At 40.4% G+C, this 18,593-nt stretch overlaps 1 protein-coding gene across 1 annotated transcript in view; it reads left to right on the forward strand.

Moving 5' to 3' along the window:
• Positions 1–952: 952 nt before the first annotated feature.
• map1aa (microtubule-associated protein 1Aa) overlaps positions 953–18,593 on the forward strand; it is a 48,123-nt gene continuing 30,482 nt past the window's right edge. The window contains exons 1-2 of the mRNA XM_034108007.2: positions 953–1,096; positions 2,355–2,456. Coding sequence (XP_033963898.1) covers positions 1,027–1,096; positions 2,355–2,456 — 172 coding nt within the window. The 5' untranslated portion in view covers positions 953–1,026. The remainder of the gene's footprint in view (positions 1,097–2,354; positions 2,457–18,593) is intronic.

The following is an 18,593-nucleotide window of genomic DNA, read 5'->3' on the forward strand; positions in this document are numbered from 1 at the left end:
CAGGGGGTGTCACTGCGGACCCTCATGGTAATCTAGATACACCCCAAGTGTGATCCACTGAGATATGGCACACAGGAAGGAACATTATTTAGGCGTTGACGACAAATATACTACATATTAAACTTGTAATATTTCTTGTTGGAAACAATGTTTTGCGGATTTACATATTTTTAAGGGATTTGTTGACTGTAAAAAAAAGAATATCACTAATATTTTTAAATACACCACTCAATGTGTGCAATCTTTGAAGAAGATTATTCAAATGTCTTATGAAGCTTAAAATATTTGTTGTAAGCTGACAGTGAGTCTTTGTTGTCAGTTCTACTCTCCGCACACTTGAAGCCTTGTTTTGCTCACGCTGGAACAAAGAGGTGTCAGTTTAGTAACCAAAGCACATTGCCTGGTACTTGCAGTGACACTGATGTAAATAGAAACCTTTGTGTGACACACTTTTCTTATTTTCAGCCACTTTTGTGCAGCACAGTTCAGTAAGTGGCATTGATTGCACTCAGTAACCTCATATTTTAATGTTTCAGGAACACTATTTGCTGTAAGAGCTCACTATAGCCTTATTAAGGTTGTCACAGGGCATTTTTGAACACTTCCTATGGAACAGAAGGTCATGGCTCCTGGGAAATTAAATTGCTTTATGCCTGTCTTCCTTATTTACATTGACAGCAGGCTTCAGCAATGCCATTAAAGAAATACGATCAACATAAATTCTGATGTCCTTCATTTCATTTCGTCCAATGAAATGCTGTGACGTCAAATAGCAACATGACCTGCGATCCAATCGAAATGTCCCCCCACCAAAAAGCCACACCTTCCCATCCTCCCAGCTCAACCTGCGCTGTCATGGTGCTTACTCCGGATGCAGTTGTCATGGAGATGGAAAGCAGCTCAGCGTCCACTGGTGGCACTGTTACCATGGAAATCCCTATCGTAGGACCTGCCACAGTGGAGGGAGCAGAGCGTGTTCAGCACCATGGACAGCATCGAGCAGCTTTACAGCACAGAAACTATCGCATGCTGATCGTCATCGGAGAGATTTCCACCAGCTATCACCTTGATGCTGCCAGGAAACAGATCACACAGGGTAAGTCAAGGGAGGAGTGGTCAGAAGACCTGGGGCTGCTGACGGGGGGGGCTCTCAGTGGGGGACTGGAAACACTCACTGCAGCTAAAAACATCTTGGTGTCAACCTTAGAGTAGATAGGATAATACAGTAATGTATTACTGTAGGGAAATACAGGTGTCATATCAGCAACAGTGAGAAGAGTGACACACAGGATAGTACACATAGTTCAGACACAGATTATCACAATGAAAACAGAGTAAACACGAAGGTAACAGTACTAATTAAAAAAAAAGGTAAGACACTGGGACACATTTACATATCAACAGATGTGTTCTGATTAAATCTATTCCAAACACATGTTGTATTTTGAGGAAGTATTCTTATGCTTGACTTAAAAAGTACAAATACCATAGTCTTAAAATACTGATCAGGTAAAAGTCCTGATTTCAAAATGTGACTGGCAGTATAAGAAAAGTAGCAAAATGTTGCTAAAGTACATATTAAGCGCACTCTCTTTTCAGTGTTTATTAAATAATCTATGTGGAGTATTGTATATTATTACTGATGAAAACATACAAGCAGCGCTTCAGTGCTGTAGTTTCTGAATGGGTACATATTTGTTACTTTACACTGAATCGGGTTATTTCATGGTATAATACCGCATCATATTTCATAGGACTAACATACATTTGCATATTAAAGACCTAATCTGAAAAGTAAAACTTTAATGTAGTGGCATATAAAGTAAAATATTTCACTCTGAAATGTAAATATTTAAGTTAGTAAAGTAAAAGTACCTCAAATGTGTACTTAAGTATAGTATTTGACTAAATACTCTCCACAGCTGTAGACATCTAAAAGTTCCATGTTACTACATATGCATAAATAAAATCCATGAATCCTGCAACATGAAGATAGATATCTGTATTTTCTTTTATTATTTCACAAACCTTTACTCATTAAGAATTGTTTTATTATACTTACAAACAAAGTGAGCTTCTAATTATCCTTCTTTTCTATTTTATTTAGATACTGATTGGGTTAATTCTACATTCTTGACATTTCCATCCATTTAACTTTGGGAGGTTTTTTTAGCTAATTCTGAGTGTCCTGGTTGGTGGTGTTTTTAAAAAATACAAATATTTATTTAATTTTGAGGTAAAACAAAGTAGATATCGAAGTACTTCATGATTCTCTAAAGACAACGTTACATTATGCGTCATTCATCTTCCTGCATCGATGAACATGATTTATGCTGCTCTGTTCTTTTCAACAGGTTTGCGCTCGTGGAACGTCGACCTGACGCTTTGTGACCTGAACAAGGAGCTGCAGCTGTTTGAGGCCAGACACACCGCTCAGTTTTCTTCACAGGTCAAAGGTCAGTCTGCGTAATTTGAATTAGAGTACTGCATAAAAACTGTGGTGGCAGTTCATGTATTTTGCAGCATTGTACAAGTTGTGTTTGTGGCATGTGTACATAAGCATTTATCTCCATGTTGCTCGTAAAAAAAAACCGCTCTGGGTTGTGATGGTATCAGAGTCTATCTGCAGGGATTTAACGTGTTGCTAGCTACGTATCATCTGATCGCCCGTGCAGTTCCTGTGCAGGGGGACACAGCATATCAGATTATATCCAGTCGGAGTGTGCCCACAACACGTCCTTCCCTCTCTGCGTCTCCTTTGTCCTCTGCTGCACACGTGCACCGGGCGGTACCTGGGGATGCGAGAGGCGATGCTGCCCGTATTGATCTGGCTCTCGTATGCATGTCCGGGGGGGAATCAATAAAGGCCCTAATGCAACACTATCTGCTCGGGGAATATAAGATCAGGCCCCGCGTGGTGAATGGAGCCAGTGTTAATGCGCATCTAGCCGAGATGTTACCGCTGTGAATGAAACTCTGCTTAGTAGTGAGAAGAAAGACAACAGTGTGGCATTTATGATAACTATCCAGCACTTGGCTTATGGGGTCAAACAGACAGCTCAGAAGAGAGGGTGCATTGGCTGAATGCATGGACATAACTGAGGAAGGTTTCTTTCTATTGAAAGCAGTTAGATCTTGCTGTACACTTATCTTCCCACACATTCCCTTGGCTTTTAGTGTTATGTAAAGAGCATACATGTGGTTGTTGACATCAGTGCTGTGGTTGGGTTTGTAAAAATAAATCACAAATAACAAACAGCATCTAACCATTTTCTAATCATAAATCCATTTAAAGGTGTCGTCCATTGATTAAGCTCTTGCTCTTTCAGAACATTCAGGTGGCATCATGTAAGATGGGCAACATGGCAGGGAAAAGGCAGCGGCTGAGATATCTTCCTTTATAGTCCATTCAAATGACATATTGGTATAATATATTTCATGGTATAGGTCAAAGGTCAAACTTTTGACATTTGTGGTTAGCAAGTTTTGCTCATTAGATCGACCCAGCTCTGCCTCATTTCTACATCACGTCATTGTCTCACTCTCGTGATGCACAGCCTCCTGTGGATCTCACATTTCTTTTAACACCACACACCAGCACGCCGACACGTGTTCCCGGTGAAAAAGCTGCAATATTGAACAGTTTGATCACCTTTACCATCTGTCAAATGTATCAGCCATTAGTCTTTGTTTTTGATTCCTGCTGTATTCAAGCTTACCCCATGAATAATTCAACATTGTGTCTTAACCATCCAGTCCTGTTAAAAGACAATTATCGCTGGCATTTCCAGTCTCACCTCTGTCAAAGATTCATCCTGTTTCTCTGCTGCCTCCCCCCTCCATCTCTCGTTTGTTCTCATCTTCTCCTAGTCCTGCTGTATTTCCTGAGCAGTCATACTGAAAGGTAGAATATTTGTCCTGTGGGTGGAGTTAACACTGTCACTGCCAGGCCCATCTTATTTATGGCTTTAGTTATTTATTTAAATGTGTCTATATCTTGGAATCGAGTGCAATATTCTCTTAACATGCGGAAGCAATATCAATATTTGTCATCCGTTTTACAACCTGCCATCGAGGGAATATAATCCCAATTGATGCGAGTCATGTTGAATTTATTAAATATCCATATTCATCTTGACTTGCTTGAGTCAAATTCCTTATCTGGTTAAGGATAAGAGGTTACTATGCACGTTATTGAACAGTTTTACTGCTTTTAACAATATTTGAGGCAAAACTAATATTCAGAGCGAATGCACTTTTAAAAAAATATATTTCTTTTTATTGAGTCAGGCACAATGAGTTACATTTATACAGTCTATAACTTTTTTAACCCGGTTACTGTTGGCTTTCCTAAACCCGATATTTAAAAAGAGTTAGAGATTACGATAAGAGAAACACAGATTTTGTCAGTGATGTATGGCCATGTTAAGATATAAACTGTACTTTACAGGGTTTCTAATGGGCTTTTGCATGCACACGTTTGCATGACAAAGACCATAGAGATTAAAGTGCTGCTTTAAAGGGGTGTGGCAGAGTGAGAGGACAAATCTTTCCTCGTGGGACGTCTTTGTATTCAAGTTATTCAATCCTAAATCAAAGAAAGACAGAAATGGACAATGAGTTAAATTGGCCAGACACATATTTAGATTAGGAAAACTACCATTTTTTGTTTCATTTAGCAAAAAAGCCAAATCCTCCAAGGCAGCATTGCCATATAAGAAACATAATTATTATATTAAAGGGGAAAAAAGGCGGGGTAAGGCGTTAAATCTCCTTACCGGCTGTATGTTAATGTGATTTTTTTCAGTAATCAGGTTATTGCAGTGTAAGTAAACGGCACAAACTATGTCATGTGGTGCTTGATCACATCAAGCAGCACAAAAATGCTATTGATGCTATTGATTACTTTCTCTGTCTTTAGATGCTGTTCACTCTGCGTCACTGCTCACACAGACTGAAATCCTATCTAGTTACAGTTTTTGAAAGCCACTGCAGTAAAATATGCAGAAAACCACAGAGATGGAAGCATCACATGAACATACAGAGCTGTGTGCAGCAGCCTAAAGCAAACACAGCATCTCCCCCAGGACCACCGACAGACTGCTGCAGTCACATACACACACAGCTAAAGGATTGAATTTCATTCATTTGCAGGATTTGCCTAGACATCTGTCGATGCCGCAGACATGCGCAGAATTTCAGCCTGTCCACATTTGAGTAATTTAATATGATGTAAGAGATAATCCATATATTGTAGTGTTCCGGAAAGTTGTCTAACAGCACATTATAGAATCCACTCTGCACTGGTTTTCATCCGTTCAATTACAACATTACGGGTAGTGTGATGGGAATGACATTTCATTTGCTGGCATAAACCAAATAAAATCTTGACCTGATGATGGCGCTAGAGAAAAAGTCACAGGATCATCAGAGGTTGACTGCAATAATAGTCAACCTCTAGGCAGGGTTTGAAGAGGGGTCAGAGGAACACTGAAGTCAGATGTGAATCTCTACAACCAAATCAAAGGATCTTACCAAATTAAAGCCAAGCATGAAGAAAACCCAGGACCTGTACATTTAAATCGTGTTTATTGTTGTTATTTCCTATTTTGTTGTGTTGTAGACTACAGACACAGTTAATAATAATTGTAATATTCCAGTTATAAACGACATGAATCAAAGATGTGTTGCTGTATTTTAGTGGTAAAAAAATATGCATTCATCATCATAATTATATATAATTTACAGTGCCTGTAAACCAGAGGAGAACGCTGGCATGTATTCTCCTACTTGAAAGACGGTGGTGGGTAGTAGTAGTAGTAGTAGTAGTAGTAGAACCTTTATTTATCCAGGAAAATCAATTAAGAACAAATTCTTATTTACAATGATGGGGGGGAGTGGGGGGGGAGGGGAAGGAGCCGGTTTTGGGTGCACCCGGGTCTGGTGGAATAGCACCCATTGATTAGAGTGGCCGCGATCGCTAAAAACGCCGCAGCCGCTCCTGAGACTTCAAACAGGCTGACATCAAGACACAGCCTCAGCCAAAAGGGCAGCAGCAAACCACTCTGTCTGGAAGTGTGGTTTTCTGACTTTTATTTAAAGGGTGAGTCTGGTGTTGTTTTAAATTAATCCAATTGTCACCAAACCCATGAAACGACCAACACCAACAATTTGTGAATCTGTAGTTTCTGAATTCCTGTCTGTGGCACACCACACCAATCCCATTGGTTCCCTTAAGATATTAAACCTAAGAAATGAGTCAGGGACTATTTTAAGCAGTCGATTAATCCAAAATGGGTGCTCTAGTGAGGATTTGTGGCAGTAGGAAGTGTATGTGGGATGTAATCAGGTGGCTAACTGATGTGTTTTAATAATTTTTGGGCAACAATGGAGCACTACTACCCGCCTGGTATCCTGTAGAATGGAATCTGTATTGACATTTTGAGGGAAACATTTTCATCCCGGATTTGATTTTTGACATATCAAAAATGTGTTTCTAATCCAAGACCATAACCAGGGGTATTGAATGGTTGGGTCCAACAAACAGGACTTTCACCTAGTGCTTTGTCCTGTGTGAAACCACAACCAAAATGTCCCTTCCAAACTGAAATGACAAACATACACATTTATGTCAAAATGTGATATTTTACTAAACCCTACCATGTCGTTTAATGTGTCTTTGTTTTGTTTTAATTAACAAGATCAAATGCTTCTTTAAAACTGCTACTTTTGTTCTTTTCATGGGATTTATTGACATTAAAGAAATATATAGAAAAACAGCACAGAACACACATGTTATCACACATTTAGAGGGAGAACAAAATGGCACATTGTTAACATTTTTGAATTTTAGGGTAAATCAGTAGCTTGCAGAAGGCATATTTTATTGCTGCGTTCCTAAAGCTGTGGTCCCAGATTACATTGAGCAAGCTGTTATTCACATCAGTTGTTTGAGTGACAATGAATGAAGCAAGAATAATCAATTTTTGGAGGCAGGGAGAGGAGGTGAATTAGCGAGGTGGAGAGGGTAATTGTGGATGTAAAATGCATCACAAGAAGCTTTTTTCAGCCATTGTGTGGTGACAGTAAGACGTCCCCGTTATTACATTGCAATAAATAATAATGTTTAATGCTGCCCTGGTTTTATTTTTGCATACATGCCTGACTTCACTGGTCTCTCACCCAAGGGAAAGTTTTGGTTCCCCTTTCTGACATACAAAGGTCACATTGGGAAATGGATCAGATCCAGGCCGTAAACACATTCAGGAGAAGGTGAACCCACGGATTGAAGGTCAGTCCCTTTGATCCCCCCCCCCCAGTGCCTCTGAGGGTTTTAAAGATTCACTCCGTATTCGTATTTACTTTTCAGGAAAACCTCTCAAAGCATCCAGAAGGGGCTTGCGGGATTGGCTTGCCTGCTGTAGTTTAATGGCTTCTCCCTGCCTGTGCCTGGACTACTAATCAGCTGGTGGAGCCGTGCACCGTCATCATGGCTGACAGGCGTACACACAGAGAAATCAACCATGAAGACGGGGTGGCTTTTGTGATCAACGATGTAATCACATGAAAGGGCGGCGGCGTTAATAAATGGCTTAGGAGGTGTCTGAGAATAATTGCTTTCACATTAGCAGACGTATATGTGTAAGAACCTAAAATAGAAAGAACCTGCTGTGGATGTATTTGGCACACACACAAATACACAGGACAAATAACCATCAGGACAGATTCTTCATCAACAGTTCCACTATAAAAAAATTACCAAATCCACCATGCCACCGCGTGTGTTGCGTAATCCAATCCTTGCACTTCCCTCCAGACTCAATGCCCCTTGAAGCCCACTTGGAAGAGCTCTGGCAGCCAACATGGCAGTGCCCTCCCTGATGGGTGGCATATGTGGACAGCCAGTGCCCTCGAGTCTCACAGCCTTCCTGAAGGCTTGCTCTGCCCCCATATAGAGCTAGTGTGTACACACACACTAGTCTGCCTCACACAGACACAGGGACAAGGCCAGGCGAGTTAGAGAGGGGGGGTAAAGAGATGAAGCGGGGGGATCAGGTTTTTCTCATTGAGGCATGGGCCGAGTGTGAACAGCACTGTGGGGTGTGGGGCAGGCAAACCAACCCAATCCTGTAAAACAGTTGAGAGCATTGACAATTATTTGCTTGTTTGATGTTAATCCCTAAGAATAAAAGAAAAAGAGGCTTATTTCGCTCTCTTTCTGCTCTATTCCTTATATCCATTGCACTTTACACCCACTGAGTGGGTCATTCTGGGATGTGTAGTACATCACTTATTTATCACTTAGATATACAAAAGACAGGCTTCATGGAAATTGTATAGTTATCCTAAAAACCTCATCACAATTTAAAATGCTATAGGAAAAAGTTATAATCCTCGATATTTTTTAAAACATTATTGCACTGAAAAAAAACGGGGAGTAAGATTTACTTAGGGAAATCGAGGTAACAAATTGCACTCAGAAAAGTTAATTTAACAACGTATATTTCAAGTAGCTTCTACTTACAGTTAAGAAGTGTTTGTTAATAAAAGGCACTCAAGTAAACTTTACTGTCACACTCAGTTTTTGTAAGTACATTTGACTTACTATTGCATAGTAGATTTTATTTAAGATTACATTTGCATTTATTACAAATCTCCCGTAAAAATTGTTTGGCTTTTCAGGTTGTTTGTACTTGCTATTTTTATCTTTTAATAAATATGTAGGTAATATTTAAATATAATTATTAAGTATCATCAAATGAAATTCTTATTCAATACAACTGTTTTACACTAAGGCTAAAGGTTTGGTTCCGACGAAAAAATAAATGTGTTGTTTAAAAGTATAGACAAAAGTATAGACACTTTTAACAACACATTTATTTTTGTTCTGTTGTCTGATACAAGCCATGATTAATCTACAGTTGACAATGATTTTAACTAATACTGCACATACATCCGTTAAATGAAACAAAGTGATACTGTCACTCAGAGGTCGAAGAAGAATCCGGCCCTTTTCTTAAGTAAAAATATTCATACCACATTGTAAGAATACTCTATGACAAGTGAAAGTCTGGTAATGAAAATGTTACATTAGCTAAATGCTGTTTGAGTATTACACGTAAAAAGTACCCTGTAGTAAAAAATCCAATATTAACAAACCAAAACTTAATAGCTCAAGGATTTCTAACAATATTTACATTTTTTGTAAATAAAAAAACAAAACCTTATACTTTATAAACTCTATATAAGATAGTGAAGCACAAAGTACAATATTTCCCTTTAATTTGTACTGGAGTATAAAGTGCAACGAAAAGAAAATTCTCAAGTGAAGAGCAAGTGCCTCAAATGTCCACCACTGCTTATGCAAAAATGTGGACTTTCAAGAGAAATCTTAAGGAAATGAAGTTCAAGAAAGATTTTTGAAAACGACAGAAGCGTATTTCAACTTTGATGTGTTACTTAAGTTCATTGCATGGATGATGTCCGTGAGCAGAAGGCAGGCGTTCACCAAACATTTACACTCATCAAGCACCTCCGATCCCTCGATGGAGATGGGCACGTTGGGAGGTGTGGCGTCTTCTTTTGCTGAACTTCATGGAGGACATGGAGCTTCATGACACACTCAGCACAGTCCTTTTTTTGACGATTTATTTGCCTCCATTCCGTCAAAACATGTAAATCAGTGCCAACAAACAATACTGTAAACCGTTCTGTGAATTTACTAAGACTGATTGGGTTGAGTTAGCCATTTAATTTAGTATTTAAGTAGCCATTGCTTTTACATGTTCTTTTTAAGCAGAGGGGATGGGGTAAGCTTCAAAGGGCTTTATTAGCATATGGGGTAAATCGCCGGGCGGCCAGGAAGAACCGGTCAGCTTGTTCTGCTAAAGCGCGGGCCTCCACACTAGCCGTGTTAGCGAGCGCAGCCTGGACATGCAGCTGCATGTCCCGAAGAAACAGCTCCATGAAAAAAAGGTCGGGCTCTTCCGTACCTAGCACAGGTCCGTGTATCGTTTCCATGTGGTCGGAAGGCTTGCTGTCTCCCAGTGCCGATACGATGTGGGAATGGCGAGAGACGTCCTCGGCCATTCCGCGGAGGGCGCACCGAGCCTCAATCCGTGTGCACGTGGCAGCCACGGACGCCTCCAAAAATGTGTTTGTTTGTTTGCGAAAAACTGCATTTCTAGCCATGTTTGGTCCAGTCTCGGAAACTTCTGCGAGACTTATGACGGGGTCACCAGTGTAGTGCCGAGAGAAGGGAGTCAAAGGCGGTGCATCGAAGGTGCAAAGTTGGCTTTATTAAGCAGGAGAAAAGCACATGTGGTCGGCTTGAAGACCCGGAAGCAAAGAGAAAGAAGAAAGGGGGGCACACAATAAGCAGTGGCGTTTTTATATGTACAAAAGTGGTGGGGCACAACAAACTTAGATGTCTATATATAAGCTTCTGCAGTGAGGTTCATGGCTGGTGAGGCACTGACTCTTCAGGTTTACAAATATTATATTTTTACCTAAATCAAAATATAATATTATTTTCAAAAGCTTTTTTTGTCTGATGCTTCGATTAATTTTAAACAGACAGTTCAACAAAAGGATACCCAAAAAATGTAATTTTATCATTTACATATTGAATTGTTCTCTCTGAATTGCGGTCTTACCTTGACTTGAAGATGAAGTCCATTTGCCTATCCTTCTGGACAAAAATCTCTATTACTCTTTTGTAAAAGTCCTCCTTATCTTCTTGTAGTTTAAAAAGTTGAATCATAAATCTAATCGATAGGTTTATGATTAGAAAATTATAAAAGTAGGGTAGACATGTGGATATTATCCGGCTGAACAAAACGTGCATTTATCTAACAGGTTTGTTTCCCACAGATCTTATTTCGAGCTATTTTCTAAAATCCTATGGAGAAATCTCATTGCTTTTAGGTCGAGGGAAGCCATGCGCAGCTTACTTCCTGGTTTTAGGACGCGTCACTGCAGCTCTCTCGTCTCCTCTTCACACACCACACTTTTCGCGGCACACTTACTTACAGCCAATCAGCTCTGAATTATGCGAGATGACGTATGGTGGGGATGGCAGCTCTATGCCCTATGGTCATTATTTTTTTGCCACACACATAGAGAACCGCAGTGACGCGTCCTAAAACCCGGAAGTAAGTTAGCATTTTTACCACGTCCGGTTCCTTCGATAAAAAGCAAAGCAATTTCTCCATAGGGTTTTGGAAAATAGCTCCAAGGCCGTTTTACGTCATTACACCGAACACGTAAAACACTCCAGCTAAGTTAGTTTGCCCTGTTCTGCTTGAAAGCAAGTACCTGCCTCCTTCAAAGTGTTCAAACAAATACTTCAACTTGTACCATTTACAATCTGTATGTTTGAATATGGAAGTTGGCGTGACGTTGAAGCAGCGACCCTGCTGTAGTTCCTTTATAGCATAACGTTAGCATTTTGCTTCTTGCGACTAGATTTATGCTTCGAAAATTATAAAAGTAGGATAGACATGTGGATATTATCCGGCTGAACAAAACGTGATCCGTCTCTTAAATGTGTGTCAACCACAGACCTTATTTCGAGCTATTTTCAAAAATCCTATGGAGAAATTGCATTGCGTTTTTGACGAAGGAACCGGAAGGAGTTTACATCCGGGTTTTAGGACGCGTCACTGCGGTTCTCGCTACATTAAATAGGAAAATACTCTGATGCGCAGTGTAGTTTTTACAGTCACCGACAGTGAGAGGGAGGGGATTGATCGGGTTTTGTCCCACATGGCTCTAAACAGCTCAATAGGCACACACTGTAGACACTAATTAGAAGTAATCATTATTTGTAATACTTTCTGCTGACACTAGGTGGGGCTGTGCTATGACCACTACACATGTCAATTATTGCAGCGAACACACATAACTGTAAGTACAGAAAGAAATTGGAAAAAAAGATTATGCCTTAACTTCAATTTAACGCGCTACAGAAGGAGGCACCAACAGTTCAACGGTAGTCTTCCTGGATCACCCCTCGCCTTCTTTAGGCTGCAGTGAAACAGGCCGCATCACAGGCAGTTTACAGAGCAGCGTCCATGGCAATGAATGTGACCCTTTTTTTAGGAATCTGGTGCCGCTATCTGTCTCAGTGTACACAGGAAATAAAAGCACACATGTGCATCACACACAGTCGGATGCATGTGAGTGAATTGACTTGACTCCCACAGTAAAGGAAAACTCAGTTTGGCGTCACACTGCTTAGTAAAGCAGTGTGTCGACAAACTGAGCAGCATTTGAAAATGTAGCGCGAACACCACCAACAAAAAAACTCTTCTGAACTACTAGTGCCCCACTGCCACACGCTTTATTCAAAACTGTGAATTTCGCCATGCCTCATTTCGCTATATTTGCTCTTTCCAGCGCTGTTTTTGCAGGGGGCTGATTCTGTGAGCTGCAGCTGACCACGCCCCCCTGCAGGAGAGGGGAGCATGCTTTGAGATCAGCTGCTGGGCTGTCAGAAGAGGGGGAGAAAAAGAGATCTCCGTCCTCCGTGTTTTATTCTTATAGAAGTAAGAAGAGAAGTGATGAGGCAGAAACCCTCCTTTTTACACAGCGGTCCAGACATAGACATCAAACGGTGACACATATTCAGTGTGCAGTTACTTTGGCATTAGGGCAGGGATATCTAGATACTTTCCAAGGTTTGACATAATGAATTGTGCTACTTTTAAAGCAAGCAACAATGTTTTCAAATCTGTAATCAAAAAGTTCCTCAAAAACGCTATCGAAGCAGTTCCTGCCGTTGCTACGTTAGTTCAAACAGTAACAACGGACTACTTTTATTAGCGGATGCATGTCAATTTAAATCAATACAACTATGTTTTAAATCAATAAAATCATTTTCTAAATCCATAAAAGCATTTAAATTAATATTGGGAGTCATGTCGTTACTTTGTTGAGAATGACACCTTCATGCCGATCTAGATCCATCCGCTTTGCGTCGGGCTCCTGATCAGCCTGTCGGTGTTCTTTTCCCCATAATGACCGCGTCGCTGCACATTATCCCTTACATATGATTATATAGAGTCATTATTCATTTGTTTTAAAGCAGGAGGCGCAAACGCTTGCCTCGGGGAGGGAGAAAAAGAGCCACAGCGGAGAATAAACAGAAGGGCAACCATGGCAACCATGCGAGGGAAGTCTTCTTCACTGCTTTTGTGGCAGACTACAGCGCCACTTACAGGCCTGGCATAATACTACAGCGTCTCTAGCGCTTTCGAGTGGCAATGGCCGGCCGTGGCCCAACCTCTCATTCCCCTGATAGGTGGAGAATTGACCACTAAGCGAAGCATCCCTTTTGTGACGTAGAAAATAATTCAAATCTGGATCAGTCTGTATCAGATCCGTTGCAGCCCCTTTTTTAGAGATTTGGGTATGGAGGAAAAGAGAGAGGGTTGTATTTTCTGACACTTCGTGAGTTCCCTGACACAACGGCATCACATATTCATGTATAAAAGATGTACAAGACTGCATTTTGCATGATAGGTCCCCTTTAAGCTGACAAGCTGCTGCGTTCACGCTCCAATCGCTCAAGTTTCACCGCAGCTTGCAGTTTGTTTTATCGCGTCATTCAAAACAGACATACCGTTTTCGAGCTATTTTCCAAAATCCCATGGAGAAATTGCATTGCTTTTTGTCGAAGGAACCGGAAGTGGTAAAAATGCTAACTTACTTACCGGGTTTTAGGACGCGTCACTGCGGTTCTATATTGCCCTGTACATTTTACTAGCTTTTCTCAGGTTGTAGGCATAGACTGTAGGCTATATAAAGGTTGTAGGTCAACACATTACTTTAGTTAACATTTACTTGGTGCTATGATTTAAATGTACAGTTCTTCAAAATGAAGATACACAATTACTTGCAAATTCAACACATTAAATAAAAGAAGAGATTTTGAGTAAAAGAAAATTGTAATTTCTTGTATAATTTAAACACATAATCATAGTATTATTTACTAGAGCAAATAATAAGTTTGTATCAGTGTGGCTGATATGGCGACAACTGTGGTAACTGGTGATAACTGAGTGAGTCTTAATAATGCAAGTCCCAGATTTCTTAAATACACCTTATGCAGTTACTGTCATAAATACAAAAGAAGAAGAGATACTACTGTATCTTTCTACAGCAAAACCAAATAAATAGTGGTATGTTATAAAAAGACCAAATAAAACAATCAACTCTTTTGTCAAACACTCGTCGTGACTCGTGACTGATCAGTTGTTGCTTTTGCATCCTTCGCATGCATACTTTGCTGTCAATGTCCTTTGTGTTGGTACGCAAGTTTCAACACACCACTAACAATAAAAATTGCCATACAGAAAAGTATTTATTGAATTTGAAGTAACGGCTGAAAGTCGTAACACTCCTCTGCATCCTGATATGGTCACCCTAAAATATTGACCAATTTTCTTGTCAATCACAAACCCTCCAAGGCCGCTTTTAGGCTTCCTGATGACGCTCACAGATTCCCTGAGGAGCCGTCCAGTAAGAGCGTTCTCTCGTGACGGTTGCATCATGATGAAATGGATACAGTATGAGCTATAGGTAATCAGGGCACCCGTCACTTTTCGTCCATTAGTGTCTTCATCCCCAGCATCTCCACTTGCTAACAGCAGACCGCTTCCTGATCGACTGATGAGGCTCAGGGACAGAGTGGCAACATGACCGATCACGTTTCATCCCCGGAGAGGAGGAGGAGTGTGGCAGTAATGGTGGCCATGAATGCAGCCGTCGCCCACACGGTTCAATTAATAAAGACTCAGTGGACCTGCACTGCAGACTGATGGCTGGTAAACAAAACCTGGTGGCATCTGGAAGCCCTCAGGGGAAATGTAGTGGGCAGTAAAGCTTAGTGGTAATAATTCAATATTATTGTTTATTTTCTTTCGCTGTAATACTATTAAGAGATGATTACAGTCCAACAATGTTTACTGCATTGAAGAGCAGTTTGATTATTTCTGTGAATGTCTGATAGATAGCGATATTGGGAACATAACTTATTTTGATATTGATTCCAGTCATCAGCCCTAGTTTTTGAAGGTATTGTGTTTGTAATCAACTATTTCATTCATTAGAATCTATTTTTTCTTTATGTAATAAAATGGGGGAAAGGCCAAAAATATATTGTATAACTTGCAGAGTTTTCAGGCCACTAGTGATGCTAAGGAGCAATGTTTTGTCCATGTTTCATTTAAATGTTGCACACGCACGAGGACACACGTACGTCCACATGTATGCAGCTAACGTGACACATTCTATTCGAGGGGTTTCACGTTATTCGGATGGTAAACAGTTTGTGGCAGAAGCACAGCATTTTGTGAACATTTAAAAAAAGAAATCTCAGTCTGGATCATAGGAACAAGAACACTGACTTAACAATTCTAGTAGTCTAAAATTGAGCTAGTGATCATGTATTGCACAGCAGTGCTTTAAACTGAGAACTAACGTTAGTGTGCCAACATGCTAAATGAGCTAATTAGCATTAAAGACATTTTACAGCAATCCACTCAATATTTTTCGTGACATTTCACAAACAACCACAAGCAACATGAGAACCTCATAGTGGCGCTAAAGGTAACTTCAAATATTGAAAGCACAATTCAAAAACAACAATATTTATTGTCAATTAACATTGAACTATACAGATATACAGTAAATACTGTGGATATGTGTAATGTTCCTCTCGGGCGGCATTTAAAAATAAAATAGAGAAAATAAATAAAATAGCTTTTGAAAATGTGTGCATCTTAAAAGTGCTTAATTTTAGATAAATACAATAAAGTGTAGCAGCAGCTTGAGTTTCCCTTTTTCTTTGTTAACCGTTTCACATCATGACTTTTCAGCCGATTATAGAACAATATCAGTCTTTACACATCATAACAATTGAACAGTTTTAAAGTTTCTCTTTCTTTCCCTCTTATATTGCAGTCCCTCACTCACTTTTTTTTAATTGAGCTTGAGCTTGTCCTGCCAGGAGTTTGTAAATCTGGGCTGACATGGTGTCAGGGTCATTCTCATACACACATGCAGTGTGTCCACATAGCTAGTGGCGTTTCACTTTTAATGAGCGCCACGGTCTCTGAACAAATGAGACACACTGGCTCTGTGCTCTTTAGGATGAACATGAATGAGTCCACTCAGGGTTAAAACCTCTGTTCTCACTGTCCACTTTCCTCTTCTTGGAGAGCGCCATGTGTAATTATTTGTCTCTCCCTGTCTGCCGCTAACACGCCTGTTCATATAGGTCGGCGTCTGTGTCCGGATCCGGACCGCGGTCCGCCTGTTGCCGACCCCTGCCCTAGAGCAATGCTGCTAGTATTGCCAAACAACATAGAAAATTCATTTATTCATTACAGTAGCTTATGAATAAAGGGAGTGGTGACAGTACCTGATTTCCCCATAACGGCACAGCCGAAGGCGTGATTGGTTATTCACAAAGCGTCATGGTCATGGACAAAGGCTACTGTAAGTCTGAAGCAGAGACAGATATGAGTGATGGCTGCAACAAATAAAAGGCTGTCAGGGAGCTATACAGCAATATTAAAGACCTTCACACACACACACACACACACACACACACACACACACACACACACACACACACACACACACACACACACACGCACACACACACACACACACACACACACACACACACACACACACACACACACACACACACACACACACACACACACACACACACACACACACACACACACACACACACACACACACACACACACACACACACACACACACTGCTATATTCTCCTCACGTACACATAGACATGCTGGCAGGGAGACAAAGAGGGAAAAAGGGCAGAGCAAACAATATTTACAGAGTAATGGAGGCAGATGCATCATGAGTGGGCGGTAATATAATGTTGTTGCAGTGTCAGCAAATGTGAAGTTGCTGTGTCTCGATACATACTACATTATTAATTTACAACTCAGGTAATGTTAATTTTGTGATTTCTCTATTCTATATACGTTTTTCTCTTTGTTGTGGATTTCAGTAACAATGCTTTACCGACTGAAACGCTGACCAGGAGTTTCTCTCACACCCTGCACATGCTTATCTTACATTGATCTGTGTCTCCATTGATTTACGCCTGAGAAGGGCTCAAATATACAGCCAGTCACAGAACTGTGTTTAGAAAAGAAATACAAGCAAATCACACCAACACAAACTGATGTGGCTCAGATAAATAAGCTGGCGTGCAATCCGTATCTTTGTCAGTTTTCAAATGAGCTGTTAAAATGTAAATGGCTTAAACATTTCTAACGTTTGTTCTGGGTGCTGGTTAGGCGGACGTGTGATGATTAATAATTCAACAGCCGTTATTGATCAGCGCCTGGGCTTCTCTGCAGTCAGATCAAGTAGGAGGGTCCGCTGCTCCAGAGCCTTTCATCTTGACCTGACAATACACACCCTCATACCAACACACATGTGATCTACTGCAATCAGAGCAGTGCAGTCCAGACAAATATGTAGGGTTTGAGCAACTTTTAACAAAATGCTAAGGGACTGGAAACAGGTCAAAATGTAATCTCACATATAAACCCTTTATTTTTGATGTACTGATATTATTTTATATTTGCAGAAAGTAATCTAAATCTGTTTGGTTGAATGGGGGAATAATGATTAAAGGCCGGTATGGTGTTATGACCACTACTCGCGATACATTTAACTGTTTTTACAAGAAGATCCTGTTTCCATTACATTATCCACACTCCCTGTTTCACTATTCAGCTGATTGACACTTGATGGCAATAAGGTGCAAAAAACCCTTTAAAAAACGCATGGAGAAGATTGCAAGCTAGGAAACATGAACTTAAAATCTACCTTAACAGGTCTGAGGATGACTTAAAAGTAAATCAACACAAGTGTATTATCTTGGTTATAAACCCAAACTTGCTCACACATTTTAACAGCTCAGGTTTGGTAAATTAGAGCTGCCACCTTCTATATAAAGTGCTTGTATCAAAGAGAATAGATGTGCTCAAGTGTGAAGCACCATGGTGGAAGTACTGCACAATATTTTCAGAAATACGTGACCTTGACCAGTGTGTTTCTTTATGTGTGACTGTGTGTGTGGGTGTGTGGGTGTGTGTGTGTGTGTGTGTGTGTGTGTGTGTGTGTGTGTGTGTGTGTGTGTGTGTGTGTGTATGCATACTTCAATGTGTGAGAGAACTGAGAGTGATGTAAGGGGTGGAGGAGGGAGGAGAGGTGGGCAGGAATACATGAGACATTCAGGGGAGAGAAAAAGAGCACGTCTGGAGAGAAGGGTGCGGCAGGCCGGGCACCGAGCTGCATGGCTAACAGTGCTGCTTCATCAGGGTTGATATGATAGATTTGAGTTTCACTAAGAGGCTTTTTAAAGAGGCGGATAAAATGCGACGCTCTTTTTAAATAGCTTTTTATAATCAGACCTGAAGGGTGAAACTTTTTTCAGCAATCTTAAAGTCTATTAATGACAGTTAGAGCTATTTCTGTATCAAAGGAAATCATTTTCTATGTGATCCCAAAAAAAACAAGTTATTTAAGAGAC

This window comes from Pseudochaenichthys georgianus, chromosome 3 (genome assembly GCF_902827115.2).
Source record: "Pseudochaenichthys georgianus chromosome 3, fPseGeo1.2, whole genome shotgun sequence".
NCBI classification, from domain to species: Eukaryota; Metazoa; Chordata; class Actinopteri; order Perciformes; family Channichthyidae; genus Pseudochaenichthys; species Pseudochaenichthys georgianus.